The 17,691-nt window shown below is 48.8% G+C and overlaps 1 protein-coding gene across 2 annotated transcripts; it reads left to right on the top strand.

The window, feature by feature from the left end:
* Positions 1 to 1,237: 1,237 nt before the first annotated feature.
* LOC103179458 (CTP synthase 1) lies at positions 1,238 to 17,176 on the top strand. Of its 2 annotated transcripts, XM_042338675.1 has the most exons (21): positions 4,045 to 4,219; positions 4,884 to 5,024; positions 5,203 to 5,274; positions 6,570 to 6,749; positions 7,126 to 7,296; positions 7,511 to 7,611; positions 7,895 to 8,011; positions 8,131 to 8,214; positions 9,041 to 9,121; positions 9,680 to 9,831; positions 10,664 to 10,796; positions 11,123 to 11,211; positions 11,657 to 11,751; positions 12,084 to 12,146; positions 12,329 to 12,372; positions 12,921 to 13,017; positions 13,472 to 13,527; positions 14,278 to 14,374; positions 14,992 to 15,136; positions 15,426 to 15,524; positions 15,957 to 17,176. In XM_042338675.1, exons 2-20 carry the CDS (start codon positions 4,949 to 4,951, stop codon positions 15,511 to 15,513), a joined length of 1,941 nt encoding a protein of 646 aa, XP_042194609.1. In that variant the 5' UTR covers positions 4,045 to 4,219; positions 4,884 to 4,948; the 3' UTR covers positions 15,514 to 15,524; positions 15,957 to 17,176. The 2 variants fall into 2 exon arrangements, with proteins under 2 accessions (XP_042194610.1, XP_042194609.1); XM_042338676.1 differs by lacking the exons at positions 4,045 to 4,219; positions 4,884 to 5,024; positions 5,203 to 5,274 and adding an exon at positions 1,238 to 1,262.
* Positions 17,177 to 17,691: the final 515 nt, after the last annotated feature.

Genomic DNA, 17,691 nt, shown 5'->3' with positions numbered 1-17,691 from the left:
TTGATGAGAGTTTGACATAATATAATCCCAGTTCATCTCGATATGATGTTTGTTAATCACAACGATAAATTGCGTTTACATTGCGCCTTTCACGGTGGGAGGACGGTAATAAAGTCTTATCGAAAATTACTATCGGTCAACCTGGGTCTAGGTTTGCTCCCATTTATGTAGCACTTCCCTCGGGCGGGAAGGAAAAGGAGGGAAGGAATGAAAGGGGGGTAGGGAGAGAGAGAGAGAGAGAGAGGGACAGTAGGAAATGGAGAGTGAAGGAATAATAATCCTCGCATTTGATCTCACGTCGTTGAGACGAGGGATACGAGAGAGAGGGAAGGGGAGAAGGAAGGAAATGAGGGGGAGAGAGAGAAGGAAGGAAATGAGAGAGAGAGAGAGAGAGAGAGCAGAGAAAGAAGGAAATGAGAGAGAAAGTAGGAAATAGAGACAGAGAGAGGGAAGGAGAGAAGGAAGGAAACGAGAGAGAAGGAAATAGGAGAGAGGGAAGGAGAGAAGGAAGGAAACGAGAGCGAGGAGGAAGGAAATAGGAGAGAAGGAGAGAAGGAAGGCAATGAGGGGGGGGGGGGGAGAGGAGGGAAGGAAAAGGAGGGAATGGAAGGAAACGAGAGCGAGGAAAGGAGAGAAGGAAGGGAACGAGAGAGAAGGAAATAGGAGAGAGGGAAGGAGAGAAGGAAGGCAATGAGGGGGGGGAGAGGGTGGGAAGGAAAAGGAAGGAATGGAAGGAAACGAGAGCGAGGGAAGGAGAGAAGGAAGGGAACGAGAGGGAAGGAAACGAGAGAGATGGAGAGAGGGAAGGAGAGAAGGAAGGCAATGAGAGGGAGGGAAGGAAAAGGAGGGAATGGAAGGCAACGGGAGCGAGGGAAGGAGAGAAGGAAGGGAAACGAGAGAGAGAGAGAGAAGGAAGGAAGGAAGGAAACAGGAGAGAGAGAGAGAAGGAAGGAAGGAAGGAAACAGGAGAGAGAGAGAGAAGGAAGGAAGGAAGGAAACAGGAGAGAGAGAGAGAGAGAAGGAAGGAAAGGAGAGAGGGAAGGCAATGAGTGGGAGGGGGAAGGAAGGAAGGAAGGAAGGAAGGAGGAGCAGAGGGAGAGCAGAGGCAGCTGACGTCAGGCCATGTTGCAGTGCCAACCAACAGCCCCCCTCCCCCCCCCACCATCATCATCACCACCACCACCATCATCATCACCACCACACGTGGCTGCAGTGAGGACAGAGAGAGAGAGAGAGGGCCTCCACCTTCCCCCTGGACCCTGGTGAGTGAGTGAGGGGGGGGGGGGAGGGGGGGCTGTGGGGGGCAGTTACTAACCTTCTCTCAGCCTTTTTTACAGACATGTTTAAGCAGTCGAGAGAGAGGGAGAGGGGGGGGAGGGGGGGGAGAGAGAGAGAGGGGGGAGGGGGGGGAGAGAGGGGAGGGGGAGAGAGAGAGAGAGAACACACACCACATGTCGGTGCTTTTTTTTGGGGGGAGAGGGACTGTCACTATATATGTCTATATATATCTATAGGGGTTTTTTTAATTGCATCTTTTTTTTGTGGCCCTCCCACCCCCCACTCCCCCTCTACCCCACTCCCCCCACTCCCTCTCCCCCTCTCCCCTCTCTCCCCTCTACCCCCACTCCCTCTCTCCCCCACCCCTTTCCCCCCCTCCCCTCTCCCCACTCCCCTCTCCCACCTCTAACCCCTCTCCCCCACTCCCCTCTCCCCCCTCATCCCCCACTCCCCTCTCCCCCCACCCTTCCCCCCTCCCCCTCTCCCCCACTCCCCTCTCCCACCCTCTAACCCCTCTCCCCCCACTCCCTCTCCCCCCTCATCCCCACTCCCCTCTCTCCCCTCTCCTCTACTCCCACTCCCCCTCTACCCCCACTCCCCCCCTCCCCTCTCCCCCCTCATCCCCCACTCCCTCTCTCCCCTCTCCTCTACTCCCACTCCCCTCTACCCCACTCCCCCCACTCCCCCTCTCCCCCCTCATCCCCCACTCCCCTCTCCCACCCCACTACCACTCCCCTCTCCTCTCCCCCCACTCCCCCTCTACCCCTACTGTCCCCCTCTAACCCCACTCCCCCCCACTCCCCCCACCTCCCTCACCCCCTCTCCCCCACTTCCCCCCCTTTTTTGTGGGGGATTTCGTTCTTTTTTACTGATTTATTCCTTTCGTTTATTCGTTGATGTGTGTGTTTTAAAATGGTGTTTTTTTGAGGGGCGTTTTGTGTTTTTTATATATATATATATTATATTTGGAAAAATGTTTTTTTTAATATTCCAAAATGGTATTTTTTTTGGTGTTTTTTTTTAATATTTTGAATTTTTTTTACGTTTAAAATGTTTTTTATATGTTTTTGTATTTTAAAATGGTGTATTTTTTTTTTGCCCCTTTTTTTTCCCCCCAAAAAGGAAAGAGAAACGACGCGTTTTGTTGCTCTTTTCTTTTCGTTGTTGTGTTGTTGTTTTACAAAAAAAAAGGTCCTTTTTCTCTCTCTCTCTCTCTCGAAAAGAACCGGTGGGAAAGGGAGAGAAAAAAGGGGGAAAAAGGGAGAGAAAAAAGGGGGGAAATATATATATATTTTTATATATATATATAGATCGCAAATAAAAACTGCCCTTAGATTTGGAGAAAAAAACAGCAATTTTTTTTTGTTTCTGTCTCTGAGAACCGCTTTCCCTCCAAAATCTCTCCCCCTCTCCCCCCGTGTCACTCCCTCTCCCCCCGTGTCACTCCCTCTCCCCCCGTGTCACTCTCTCCCCCCCCCCATGTCACTCTCTCCCCCCGTGTCACTCTCTTCCCCCCCCCCATGTCACTCTCTCCCCCCATGTCACTCCCTCTCCCCCCATGTCACTCCCTCTCCCCCCATGTCACTCTCTCCCCCCATGTCACTCCCTCTCCCCCCGTGTCACTCTCTCCCCCCGTGTCACTCTCTCCCCCCCGTGTCACTCTCCCCCCGTGTCACTCTCTCCCCCCATGTCACTCTCCCCCCCCCGTGTCACTCTCCCCCCCCATGTCACTCTCTCCCCCCGTGTCACTCTTTTCCCCCTCTCCCCCCGTGTCACTCTCTCTCCCCCCGTGTCACTCTCTCCCCCCTCTCCCCCCGTGTCACTCTCTCCCCCGTGTCACTCTTTTCCCCCCTCCCCCCGTGTCACTCTCTCTCCCCCCGTGTCACTCTCTCCCCCCCTCTCCCCCCCGTGTCACTCTCTCCCCCCGTGTCACTCTCTCCCCCCTCTCCCCCGTGTCACCCTCTCCCCCCGTGTCACTCTCTCCCCGTGTCACTCTCTCTCCCCCCGTGTCACTCTCTCCCCCCCTCTCCCCCGTGTCACTCTCCCCCCGGGTACATACACACCCACACATATACACACTACATACAGACACACACACACACACACTAATTCTAATTTTGTGTGTTAAAATGCCTCCTTTTAAAAACACACCCACACCCACACACACCCCCTCCCAATCCGGGAAACAAATGGCATCTTCTTTGAACTATGGCTTTCCTCTCCCCCTCTCTCTTTACCCCTTCCCTCCCCCCCCCCCCCCCCCCCCGCACTCCCTCTCCCCCTCTCTCTTTACCCCTTCCCTTCCCCCCCCCCCCCCCCGCACTCCCTCTCCCCCTCTCTCTTTACCCCTTCCCTCCCCCCCCCCGCACTCCCTCTCCCCCTCTCTCTTTACCCCTTCCCTCCCCCCCCCCAGCACTCCCTCTCCCCCTCTCTCTTTACCCCTTCCCTCCCCCCCCCCGCACTCCCTCTCCCCCTCTCTCTTTACCCCATCCCTCCCTCCCCCCCCCCCCCCCGCACTCCCTCTCCCCCTCTCTCTCTTTTCTCTGTATGTATTTACCTATCTCCCTCCCACCCATCTTTTCCACTTCCTTCCTTCCAACTCTTCTGAGTCGCTTCCAGGTCAAACTCAATCACACTCGTGAGCTGAAACACGAGCCGAGGTTGGCCGAGAGCTCCAAACGGGCGGTGTGTGTTTTCTTTTTGCCCCGCAAACCCCCCCCCACCCCCACCCTCACCACCACCACCACCACCACCACCACCACCACCCCCCAACTCACCCGTGCACCCGGATAAAATGACCGCCTAACTTCGCGGCTGCTCTGCGGGACGTTGCTGCGCTCTGCGCTCACCCACAAAGTGCAGCGGTAACTGCGCTTTACGGTGAACCCCCGTGAAACGCTTCTCGACGTCCTCCCCGATGCGGAAAGCGCTGTGTCGGAACGTAAGTGCCGTTGTTGTTGTTGTTGTCATCGTCGTCATCCCAGGTCGGGTCTCGAACTCGCAGATAGAACATTTTTTTGGTTGGGGGGTGGGGGGGGTCTTAAGCTGACACTCCCGATGCAGTGCTGGGAGTGAGGGCGGTTGCACTGTTAGAGGCGCCGTTCAGGTGGACGTTGAAGGTCCCGCTGCGCTACTTGAAAAGAGAAGGGAGTTCCTCTCTCTATAATAATAATAATCCTCGCATTTGATATAGCGCTTTTCACGTCGGGAGGACGTCCCAAAGCGCTTCACAGAACACACTGTAAAGTGAACTGACTGTATATTTGTGGGCGAACGCGGCGGCCAATTGCGCACAGCAATGTCCCACAAACAGTCGTAGATTAAAAATTACCAATTTATTATTGTTTTGGGTTTTGGAGGATTATTATTAGGCTCTGTGTGGAGTAAGGAAACTTGCCCAAGGTTTCGCCCTCTGCCTGGAATTGAACTCAGGTCTCTCACTTGCAAAGCGAGTGCTCTAACCACTGAGCTACAGGACTCCCAGTGTCCAGTGCCGACACTCAGTACCATCCACAGCCCACCGCCGCCCCACCATAATCAGACCCCTTGTCTCGTTCTTTCCCCCTGTCCCCCCAATACCCACTGACCACTGGCTGATATTGTAGCGAGGAATGACTTCCGAGGTGAAGTGTCTGACACTCTACCGAGGCCTGTGAAGGAGAACGAGCAGATGTGGGCGATCTCTGCGCACGTGCGTTCTTCCAGACCGCAGCTGCGACATTTAATGAAGGGAATCCTCGGAGAAGGTACGTTTCCGGGAAGGCGTGCGGTGTCTTTTTTTTTCTCTCTCTCTCTCTCTCTCTCTCTCTCTCCGGTGCGTCAAACCATTTGTTTTTCTGCTTCAAAATTTTGAACGTTCGGGGCGCGAAACGATTGGCAAATTTTTTAATGAGCGGCTCTGCCTTTTTTGTTTGTCTTCACCAGGGTCCGGTCGCCACTACGTCAAGCCTCTCGTAGGAGGAGCTGGATGGTGTCAGGGGTTTCACACGGGGCAAGGAATGTGGCGTCCTGGATGTCGGATAGCTTGTTCAGAACAATCTTACGCTGACGCACACAGCCTTTCGCGTCGGGAGGGACGTCTCGAGGGGCTTGGCACTCGCGGCTGGGCAGTCGAGCTGGGGCGAGGGGGTGCAATCCGAGCGAGGGGAGCGGGGCGCGGGGTGAAGACGACCGCGACTGCGGCGGTCATCGAAATACATCTTGAGACGTAGCCTTGGAACGAAAAACGTATACTTCGAAAAGGAGGACGTAAAAAGCGGTTTTATCGGGCCTGTGGACAAAGAATTTGTTGTCCTTTGTGCCTTTGACCAATTGATTTCGAGGTCCACCTGCGGGAACACAAATTCTCACCTAGTCTTAGTTTGTCAGCCCGTTTTGTGATTTAAAAAAAAATTTAAGATCCCGCTGAGTTGCGGGCGGGAAGAGAGAGAAATCTCTTAACTTGAGTCTTACTTTGGAAGCTGTCAGTTGTAAGACTGAATTTGAGGATTTTTTTCGCAGAGGGTTTGTGGTGGGACGTGTTGTGTCGTGTGCTGTGCTAACTGGACTGGAACTACAGTCACTACATCCGTCATCGCTTCCCTGTGAAGCGTTTTGAGTCGCTCCGATGTTTATAAGCAGCGTGCCAAACGCAAGGATTGTTACTGACTTCTGTGAACATTGATTGTGGAATGTACCTTCACTTCTCGCGGCGAAGAGGGAAATAAATATTTCAGGGATTTGGTGTTAAGTTTTCTTTTTTCCTCTCACTGTTGGAAGTGCAGTTTGTTTTAATGCACGGACCGGAATGTCCCTGGATCCGTAACGCACCGCGTTGCACCATGAGTTGCCCAGTGTTGAAGTCCTGCTTACCTCATTCCGCAGAGTATTAGGTGCAGGTTGGCCAGAGCCAAGGCTTGGGGGGTGACCCCAGAGTGTGCGTTGGGGCGACCGCACAGCTTGCCATTGAGAGCACTGTCTGGCCAGCTTCCCCGCTGCTTGTCCAGCTAGGACCACCCTACCCGTTAGGGCTTTGGCTTGCAGGGTTAACGGGAGCTGAGTGTGAAGAGTCCCTAACCCTCAGTCAACTGGTCTGCCCTTCCAGATCCTGCCGATGAGCCAGGCTCGGCTGTGCTGTCATTAGCAGATGGGGCCGAGGAGGGGAGTGTGTTACGTTGCGTTTTCTTTCACTGAACGTGAAAGGATCTAAGAAACAAATCCTATTATAACCTTTACCCAGTTAAAACGGTCTTTGTGTTTGATTAGTGCGGTCAATTGACTTGAGATTTCACGTGTTTTCTGTTGACGCGCAGGCTTCAGAGCACCGATGAAGTACATTTTGGTTACGGGAGGCGTGATCTCCGGGATTGGGAAAGGAATCATTGCCAGCAGCATCGGGACCATCCTGAAGTCCTGCGGGCTGCACGTCACCTCCATCAAAATCGACCCGTACATCAACATCGACGCCGGAACATTCTCCCCGTACGAACACGGTAAATAAAGCAAGGCCTTTCTTTCAACAGAACTCCCAGCTACTTTTTAAACCCTGAAAAGACCAGAACAAGGGAGAGTAAACCCTGGGCACTTGTTTTTCTTTGCCCGTGAGTAGTATTTACAGGACAACTGTATTGTATATTATATATTTTACAGTATGGCGTTTGCGGGACGCTGCTGTGCGCAATTGGCTGCCGCGTTTTGCTCACAAAATACACAGTCGGCTAATTTTACAGTATATCCTGTGAAGCCCCTTTGAGACGTCACAACAGTGTAATATTGAATGCAAGACTTTTATTATTACAATAGTAATTGTGCCTTTGTGTTGCAGAATGTGTTGTAGATGCTGTGAGATTAATCTTTGATTTTGTACAGGAGAGGTATTTGTGTTAGATGATGGCGGAGAAGTGGACCTGGATCTGGGCAATTACGAGAGGTTCCTGGACATCCGTTTAACGAAGGATAACAATATTACAACAGGCAAGATCTATCAGTCGGTCATCAATAAGGAACGAAAAGGAGATTACTTGGGCAAAACTGTACAAGGTAATTGGCCTTTCAACTCTGTGACCAAATTGGCTGCTGCACCCGACAATAAAATGCGCAGTCATTCCACTTCTGTTGGTCTCGATCGCTACAGTTAAAGCTTGAAGGACTTTGAGACGACTCAAACGCAAGGATTATTATTGCTGTGAAAGCTTTTTTTCTGATTGAAATGTACTTTGATGACTAACTAACTGCTGCGTTCCTCTCTTTTAAGTCGTCCCCCACATCACGGACGCGATTCAGGAGTGGGTCGTGCGACAAGCACTGATTCCGGTGGACGGGGATGGTGTGGAGCCTGAGGTCTGTGTCATTGAGGTATGTCTGCTGCTGGCTGTAAACCCCTTAAACCAGGGTTAAAACCCTGACCTTTTGGCTGCTCATGTCTTGGCTGACAATTCCTCGCCCCCACCCACCCCCACCACCTCCCTTAAAATTGAGGATGTTGCTGTGCGCAAATTGGCTGCCACCTTCATCTGCAAAGACACCACTTTACAGTCGATTCTTAACACTTTGAGACACTCCAGCCAACTTTTTTTACTTCGCTGTCGGGTTTTGAGCAGACCGAGGGTCTAACCGGGCTTTCTCTCTCTGTGTTTAGCTGGGGGGCACCGTGGGGGACATTGAAAGCATGCCCTTCATTGAAGCTTTCCGGCAGTTCCAGTTCAAAGCCAAAAAGGAGAACTTCTGCAACATTCACGTCAGCTTAGTGCCTCAGGTGAGAACCACTTATTCGCCAGCTCCGGCACTCAGACCCTTGGTACAATTAAGGCTCCCATTTCAGTTCTGACACCTAATATTACATCCTGACCCACTACAATCCCGGTCTCTTTTCAGCCGAACGCTACAGGGGAACAAAAGACAAAACCCACACAGAACAGCGTTCGGGAGCTGAGAGGATTGGGACTGTCACCAGATTTGGTGAGTGAGATGCAGATTCCTGCCTTAAGTTAACACAGCAGCTTGCCCTTCGCTGATGGTGGGACAGAGAGAGAGAGGATGGACTGACTGCTTGCACCTCAGTACCACATTGCTAGGGCTAATGAGGTCAGTGAAGGCTGTTCCGCGATCTCTTTTTGGTCAGCCGGGTGTCCTGACCCGAGCGGAAACACATCACCGCGCTTAAGAATATCCAAACCAAACCTGCCAAGCCTTGGTCTGGATGGAAATTTGCGTGTGTAGGCGGCATAGTGTACTTATTGGGTTGGTTGGGATTTTCTGGATCTCAACTACTATTGATGAGACGTTATGTCAAATGCAAGGATTATTAATATTATTATTTATTATCACTGTTTTAAAACAGGGCGCCGATATGGAAGTAACTTTCGATATTATTCAATGCAGTATTGTTCTAAGCTGTTCCGAGACCCTACCTTGTGTGAAGGGCGCTATGTAACTGTTGTTCTGTGCCCACAAAACATACAGTCACTCCAATTTACGCTTCGAGACATCCTCCCAGTGCGAACGGCCCTACATCAAATGTAAGGATTGTTATCTTAAACGTATCCCGAAAAATCCGGTCACCCAATTCACTTTACAGTATATTCTGTGAAGCGCTTTAAGACGTCTCACTTTGTATCAAATACAAGGATTATTATTACTGCCCCCGCCCCCCCCCAACCACCTTCCCTCGTCTCGTGTAGATTTGTGGCTTTGAGCAACTGGTGCACATTGAGCAAATGGCACATGTCCCGTCGAGGCTCTAATGAAACTGTGCTCAGGAATCCCACTGTGATCCCCTCTGCAGATTGTCTGTCGGTGCTCGACCCCCATGGAGAAGTCGGTGAAAGAAAAGATTTCCATGTTCTGTCACGTGGAGCCCGAGCAGGTGAGTGACGTTGTTTGGTGTTCAGTGTCTAGTTATAGTTTGGGGTGTGACATGTGCATCCGACTGCCAGGAACGGTGGAAGGTGAACTGGATGGACCTCGGTCTTCTTTCGTCCAGCAATTCTTATGGTCTTTATTTTCCGGCAGCCGGAGCCCCCAATAGGTCCTGCGAATTGCACCACACCTTAGTGCACTTTTGTTTAGAATCGTGTAGCGACGTTTATAGCGACTAAGCCGCTGTGTGTGCGCAAAATGAAAATTGGTGAAGGATGTTTTTGCGGGCTTCACAGAATGAATAGAACCGTAGAATCCTACAGCACAGAAGGAGGCCATTCGGGCCATCGTGCCTGTGCCGGCTTTTTGAAAGAGCTACCCAGCTCGTCCCGCTCCCCCGCTCTTTCTCCAAAGCCGTTGCAACTTTTTACTTTTTAAGTATCTGTCTCACATGTTGAGCCGTCCTCCTCATCTAAAAGCCGTTGGATCGAGTGTAAGGATAATAATCATTACATTCCTTCTTTGCCAATAGTTTAAACTTTCAACTGGTTCTGTTTGGTTCCAGGTTATTTGCGTGCACGATGTTTGTTCTCTCTACCGGGTCCCTCTGTTACTTGAAGCAGAGGGGGTGGTGGAATATTTTAGGCAGAGGCTCAATCTCCAAATTCAAACTCGACCACGAAGATTGCTGACAAAGTGGAAAGAGATGGCGGACAGGTACAGTGACTCTCGTGTCTGGTTACGCTTCCACAGAGCTGTTCTGTTTATGATAGAGAGAGGAAACTGACACTGGGGGCTGTAATGTGGGGGCTGAATCTTATCACTACACTTTGCAGTAAAAATCATGTGAAGGGCTTTAACACCCAACTGTAATAATAACAATAATAATCCCTGTGTTTGATACAGCCTCTCATTTCCCCCGCAAAATACAGTCAATTCACTTTACAGTGTATTCTGTGAAGCGCTTTGAGACGTCTCGATGACATGATAAGGCGCTGTGTCAAATGCAAGGATTATTATTATTATCACATCCACCCGATGTGTTCTGATGAGACGCTATATTAAATCCGGGCAGTGTTTCTAAGTATAAGTCTTAACATTTAAGATATCGCCCGATCGTGGGAAATTCTGTAAAACCTCAGTCTTAGTTTCGGAGCTGATGTTCTTTAAATTAATTTAAATTTAAATCTCTCTTATTTTGAGACGTGATTAGTGCCCCAGCTTTATTCAGTATCTGCACGTGACAATACTTCTCTTGTTAATATTTTGCGCCGATTCCACACAGTCTCGCCAGTGGTTTTAAAAATAAATCCTCAGTACATTTCTTGTGTTAATCTTTTGCTGAGTGGAGGAGGAGGGGGTGGGGGGTGAAGGAATATCTGGACGCGTTGAGTTTTAACTCGATTAAAGTTGATATTTAGATTTATCTACTGGCAAACAAATGTGTTTGTTCATCTGTGTCATTTTGGGTATAAACTGTTCTCATTCCATCCTTTCATTGAATGACAATTTCTCTCCTTTCTCCCCACCCCTCGTTCCAACCTCGCAGGTACGATCGCACATTGGAAACTTGTTCCATAGCATTGGTTGGTAAATACACCAAACTCTCTGATTCATACGCCTCCGTCATCAAGGCCCTGGAACACTCCGCTCTAGCTATAAACCAGAAACTGGATGTAAAGGTGAGCTCACAGACTGTTCGCGAGGAAGCCTTTGCTAATTGCTTTGCTGTGCGGTAACTCTTGATTCCTGCTCTTGTATTTGCTGAAGTGAGAAAGCACGAAGTAGTGATGGCTTGCGATTTCTCTCTTTTCCTTTCTCTCACTCTGTCCTCGCCTTTTCTCTTTCACTCTCTATTTTTACTCTCCCTCTTTCTCTCTCTCTCTTCCTGTCCTCTGTCACTTTCTCTCTTAACTCTCCCTCTCCACCCCCCCTCTCTTTCTCTCTCTCTGGAGTGCACGTACCTTAATGCGGGCCTTAATTCACGTCTCGCTCTCTTTCTCTCCAGTATATTGACTCTGCAGATTTGGAATATGGCACACAGCAGGAGGAACCAGTTCGGTACCACGAGGCCTGGCAGAATTTATGCAGCGCTCAGTGAGTACTTCGCATACCTCAATGCTGCTGTCTGAAGTAATATCTCCTTCCTCATCTATCCCCCCCCAAAAAAAATACCCCAGCCAGCAGCGTCCAGTGTTTTGAGACGTCCTCCCAACAACATCAACACATTACATTCGTACAGCGTCTTTCACGTCAGGAGGATGTCCCAAGACGCTGGACATTCGGGGATTTGGACCCGAGCTGGGGGTTGGGATCAGGAGTGGCGGAGAGCGGGGAGGGTGAGGGTAGGAGGGTGACCGAAGGCGCAGATGCATAGGTCTGTTGTGGATCTGCAGTTATGAAGCAGACCGGGGTTAAACTTGTGATGACGGGCATACCCTGTAAATCTCACTCCGTGTCTTGCGGTGAGACGATAACCTGTCCTGTTTTTGCCGCTGTGATATTGCCCAGACGCTCACTCTCCATTGTTTACTCCTGTTAGTGGCATCTTGGTACCTGGAGGTTTTGGTATTCGAGGTACAGAGGGAAAGATTCTTGCCATATCTTGGGCCAGAAAACAGAAGAAGCCTTATTTAGGTAAGAACGTAGGATTAACACTCTGAGGTGCGCTCCTAGTTTCCATTTTGTAATAACCCTGTATAATTAGTATAGCCCTTGTGTTGTTCTCCGCATCTCCCCCCTCAAAAAAGAGTTACTACTTTGCACTATCATTTCGCCCACAAAATACAATCCACCTAATTTACAGTATATTTTGTGAAGCGCTTTGAGATGTCTCATCGATTTGATAAGGCGCTGTATCAAAGGCAAGGATTATTATTTTGGGGAAATAATAATCATTTGGGAAGCTCTTTGGGACATCCTCCATTATTATTATTATTATTATAACTGAAGCTGCTCGTCCCCTGTAGGTGTGTGTCTCGGAATGCAGCTCGCAGTTGTGGAGTTTGCGCGGAATGTCCTCGGATGGTTAGGTAAGGGCTCGAGGCCGTTATTAAACCGAGACGCGAACCTCTCGATTTCACGTACAATTTCCCGCGATTTGAAGGGCAACTCAAAGCATATCCTGGTAAACTTTTAACGCAGAACGAGAAGTAAGCTTTATCGCGCACACGTTGTATTGCATTTTATGTAATGCTAATGTGATCTTCTGCAGATGCAAATTCTACTGAATTTGATTCTTCTACAAGCCACCCAGTGGTAAGTATGTTGGGTGGAATCAGCAATCTTTGTCGCATCTTAGGATACATATTTTGTTTGGCTTGCTGTTTACATTATATTCTGTGAAGCGCTTTGAGACGTCTCGAAGACGTGATAAGGCGCCATATCAAATGCGAGGATTATTATAATGATATCTTGCGTGAAACTTAATACATACAAATACCAGATTTTTAAAAAATATGTATATTTTAATTGATTTTAACCCAGTGTTGCATATAAAACCTTGTTGGGTCGCGGGTTGGACGAGAAAATCCAAGCAAATCTGGTCTGAAAGCAGTGCCTACCTGCCGATAATAACACAAACAGTTTATTTGGAACAAAACCACCGTCTTATAAAAGGATGCGCTTCAGTTTCACTCGTAACAATGCAGAATACAATACAAAATTGCATTTGTATAGCGTCTTTCACGTCGGGAGGACGTCCCAAAGGAACTCATGCCCTAAGGGGCATCTTTTAGCAACCGCACACAATGCTTTCGTCTGTTTCCATTTGACGGGTTTAAAAATCCGCGTGACATTTCGTGCAGGTGATCGACATGCCAGAGCACAATCCTGGAGAAATGGGAGGAACCATGAGACTTGGCAAGAGGAGAACAATACTCAAGGATTCAAGTTCAGTGTTAAGTAAGAGCCTGTTTATTTTAACCCACTCCTTCTCTTCTAATATCTGGGTTCTCCTCCCCCCTCCCTCTCAGCTGCTTCATTGACCTTACGAGGATCGAGTTTAAGATCCTTGTCCTCACCTTTAAAGCCTCCCCAAGGTCTTGCTCCTCCCAACCTCTGTGACCTACCAACAACCCCATACCAACCCGTCTGCTCTCTCCGCTCACCAGGCCCTGGCTTGCTCCCATGTCCCCCGCCCTGCCGGTTCCACCATCAGTAGTCAAGCCCTCAGCTTTTCTGCTCCCAACCTCTGGAACTCCTTCCCGGAGCCCCTTCGCCTCGACCCCTCGTTCGCCTCCTTCAAAGGCCGTCTCAAAACCTTCCTCCGACCCACATCCCTTGATATAAGAATATTGGAAGTTTTTGGGCGTTTTATTTTCCCTTCAATACTTTGTTTCGTCTCTCTGACTCACAGGAAGGCTCTACGGGGTTCAGGACTATGTTGAGGAGCGTCACAGGCATCGATACGAGGTACAAATCAAACTCTGTTCCCCGCTGTCACAGCTGTTTCCCCCCACCCCCACGTCTCTCTTTAAGCACTCCGGGACCCCACCCCTTGTGAAGGGCGCTATATAAATCCAAGTGGCTTTTGTTGTTGTTGTAAACGTACACTATCAGTCAGCCTGGCTCAGGCAGTAACACTCTCACCTCTTCGATCGTGCCTTGGGCCACCTCCTCCCCTTCTGACCCCAATTCCCAGCTCCAAAACCCCTGATTGTCCAGCGCCCTGGGATGACTTTCCCACCTGATTTGTTGTAGTTGTTGAGTCTGAAGTTTATGGATTTCCCACCTGTGCCTGTTCAGGCAGATGTTAAAGATCCCACGGCACTGCTCAACACGAACGGGGAATTTCTCCCGGGTCTCGGAACGACCATCCTCTAGATCAGTGGTGGCCAACCTTTTTTGGCTGGCGAACAAAATAAATGTTTCTTGATTTGACTATCTCTTGGTTTGTGGCGTCAATCAAGAAGTATTTTGGTGGCCAAGAAAAAAAAGGTCGATAAGATCTTAAATCATTGTTACTTCCGGACTGTTTGTGGGAAATTGCGGTAAATTGCCTGTTGCGTTTGCCTACAAAATACACAGTTGGTACACTTCAACAGTAAACCCTGCGCAACTCTCCTGCCATGAAAGGAGCCACACCCAAAAAAAAACGCAAGAGTTATCGCTAATCATAAACATTGTTCTCACCTTCTCTACGTGTGAACTGCTGGATTCCAGGTAAACCCCGAGCTGAGAAACAACTTTGAGGATAAGGGCTTCCGATTTGTTGGGCAGGACGTGGAAGGAGAACGGATGGAAATAATAGAACTGGACGGTGAGGGACAGGCTAAATGCTGCAGTCGCGCAAATCCCATTTGGTAATTAAGCTAAATCTCACAGCCACATCGCTAGCTAGAGTTCGCGCACAAAATTGCACAGTGTACAGTTCATTTGCACCCTTGTGAACATTACCAGTTTACAGTATATCCTGTGAATGACTTTGAGACATCTCGATGACGTGATATTATTATTATAAGGCTCTATATCAAATGCAAGGATTATTATTATATGTGGAGTCCAGTATTGGTTAGACCACTTGCCTCGCAAGCGAGAGGACCTGGGTTTGATTCCCGGCATGGGGGCAAATCCTTGGGCAAGTTTCCTTGCTCACCAGCAGTAAGTAGGAGCCCGGTTGTTAATCGACTGGCGGATCGCTTTTCCGGAGGGTAATAATCTCTTCAAAACAACAATAATAATAATTTAGTCATTCAATCCACGACTGTTTGTGGGACGCTGCTGTGCGCAATTGGCTGCCGCATTTCCCACAAAATATACATTCCACTCACTTTACAGTATATATTTTGGGATAAAGCGCTACATCAAATGCGAAGATTATTATATATAAAACGCAAGTGTTATTACTGGTACAAACAAATATTCTCATTGTTACAGATCACCCTTATTTTGTCGGGGTTCAGTACCACCCAGAGTTCACCTCTCGGCCCATGAAGCCTTCACCCCCTTATTTCGGGCTGTTGCTGGCGGCTGCAGGAAAACTTCAGAGCTATTTGCAAAAGGGATGCAGGCTGTCGCCCAGGTAATAATCCACAACAGCTTGAGAAACTCCAAATAAAAGCAGGTCGATCGTTGACTCAGTGTAGTGGTGCATCCAACGTTTACTGTCTGGTAAAAAAAATAATAATTTTGATTTGAATATTTTGGGGTTTATGCCAATCAAGAAAAAAATGAAAACTCTACTGATTGAACAGAGACTTACCTCGACTCGTTCATGTGTGTCAGACACCCGACTGACCAAGAACAAAAAATCAAAGCCAAGGATTCTCACGAGTAATAATGATCTGTGTTTTTTTTTGCTTTTCTCTCAGGGATACTTACAGTGATCACAGTGGCGGTAGTTCCCCAGATTCTGAAATTGCCGACTTAAAGCTGCCATCCATCTCACTACACGAATAACATTTTGTCTGGTAAGTTTCCAGCGATTGAATGTTCAGTCGCATCCAGGCTCAACTGTGCCAATTCCCTGCTTCACGCCCTTCCCAACTCTTCCCTCTTCCCCAAGCTGCAGGTCATTCAGAAGCTCGTGTCCTCTCCCGCACCACAGGCTCCGTGAGCTTATTACATCCACCCTCGTCTGGCTCCACTTGCTCCGCATCCCCCAGAGGATAGAGTTCAAAATCCTTGTCCTCGCTTTCAAAGCCCTCCGTGGCTTTGCTCCTCCCTACCCCTGTGACCTGCTAACGCCATATACAGGCCTGTCTGCTCCCTCTGCTCAGTGGGCTCCAATCTGCCCCTCCCTACCTGCTTCCACTAAGTTAAGAAGAGAGCGTGCCTTAAGTACAGTTAATCTTTAGTAAGTGTCGTCTAAAATGCGACTTTTCTCTCACCTTTTCGTTCAGGTCGTTGCTTATGTTCTACCGAGCTGTGGAAATTGGGACATTTTTGCTGAACGGTGCATTTCATTCTGCAGTGTTACTCTATCGGGGACTTACCACTTAAGTCCGTTACCTTACTTACTCTGTTCAATTAGTTCTTGCAGAGCCAGAGCTCATGGATTTTTTTGGATGTATTTAACAGTTTGCTGTATTACTGCCAAGCAGTAGGGCTCGATCAAGGTTACTTTCATTTACTTTGTTTGAGATATATATTTTTTAGTTTTCTATAAATTTCCAAAATGCACGTATTTGGAAGTAGGAAAAAAAAAGCACACAAATGCAATCAAAAGTAGAACGGAGGAAGAGAAAACACTGATCATGTGATATGTAGTGTTTAACTCCCCAACAACCAGTGTTTATTCTGAAAACTTAAGAGGTTTCCTAAACCCGTCAGCAACTATTAGACGAAGGCGATGCGAGGCATCACTGAATGGAAGGTTTCCTCCTCCCCCCATTTGTTAAACAAGACGCTTTAATGGGCTTTTGTTCATCCTGACCTTTCTATCACACGCATCCAAGACCTTCCTCTTCGATCGTGCCTACTCCCAACCCCCCCCCCCCGGCTTAGCATCGCGTCAAGCACTCTGGGACTCTACCCTACGTGAGAGGCGCCTCATAAATGCGAGTTGTTGTTGTCCCGCCATGTTATAACGCAATATTTTGACTCCATAAAATTAGACTGTTATAACAGGGCATTGCAGCCATGTTGGTCTTCTCGCTCAAGCTTTTGAGATCCATCTATTTAAGAGTCTCCCGTTATATTGGAATGAATTAGGGACGAGAGAAAGAGAGAGAAGGGAGCTTTCACTTTGTGGCTGGTTGTGGGACGTTGGCTGCTTCACCTGCGAACAAAATACAGTCGCAATGCTTTACGGTAAATCCTGACAAAAGTGTTTTGAGACACGTTTCATCCCCCCCTCACCTTGGTGTGAAAGGCGCTGTATCAAATGCAAGGATTAGAAGCAAAAGTGGCTGTAACAAACAAAACAGTGAATAAATTTTCTCTCTCTATCTGCTTGCCTGCACCTCATTTCAAGCAAACCTCGAGAGGGAGAGCAGCAGACTTGAGCCTGTGTGAAAAATGTAACTACTGTACATGTGTTTTTTTTTACCTATTGTGCAAAAGAGAGCAATATTGTCTGATTGAGTGATTTTTCCAATAAATTAATGGGAAGAAATCAAAATGACTTGAGCCAGGTTTTAATGTGTGAGGACCTAAGTTTGGCAGCAAACTTACTCATCTCCCCCCACATACCCCCACCCAAACACACCCACACACACACACACCCATAACAACAACGTACATTTGTACAGCGCCTTTCACATCGGGAGGACGTCCCAAATCGCACACGAACGCAGCAAGCCCTGCGTCCGTAGAATTACTAACCTCACATAATTTCTACAAGAGGTAAATAAATGCACAGGAGCCACACGATGGCAGGGAGAAGGGAGATACCAGTGTCCCCTTGAATACCTCCCAATACTGACCACCCCAGAGCCTGACATCCAGATGAGCGACAGCCCGGACCAGCCAAACATCGGCCAGAACTTGCCCTCCCTGATGAGCTACAATGGCCAATCTCCCATGGGTCAACAACAACTTGCATTTCCATGCTTCCAAACTCTCCCCTCCACAAGCTGCAGAGCCCTGGAGCCTTTGTGCCGGATCCTACCCTCCCGATTAAACCCCAACACGAGT

This window comes from Callorhinchus milii, unplaced genomic scaffold, assembly GCF_018977255.1.
Source record: "Callorhinchus milii isolate IMCB2004 unplaced genomic scaffold, IMCB_Cmil_1.0 Scaffold10, whole genome shotgun sequence".
Classification (NCBI taxonomy): domain Eukaryota; kingdom Metazoa; phylum Chordata; class Chondrichthyes; order Chimaeriformes; family Callorhinchidae; genus Callorhinchus; species Callorhinchus milii.
The sequence above is the reverse complement of the archived record's forward strand: the minus strand, read 5'-3'. Positions and strand labels throughout refer to the sequence as shown.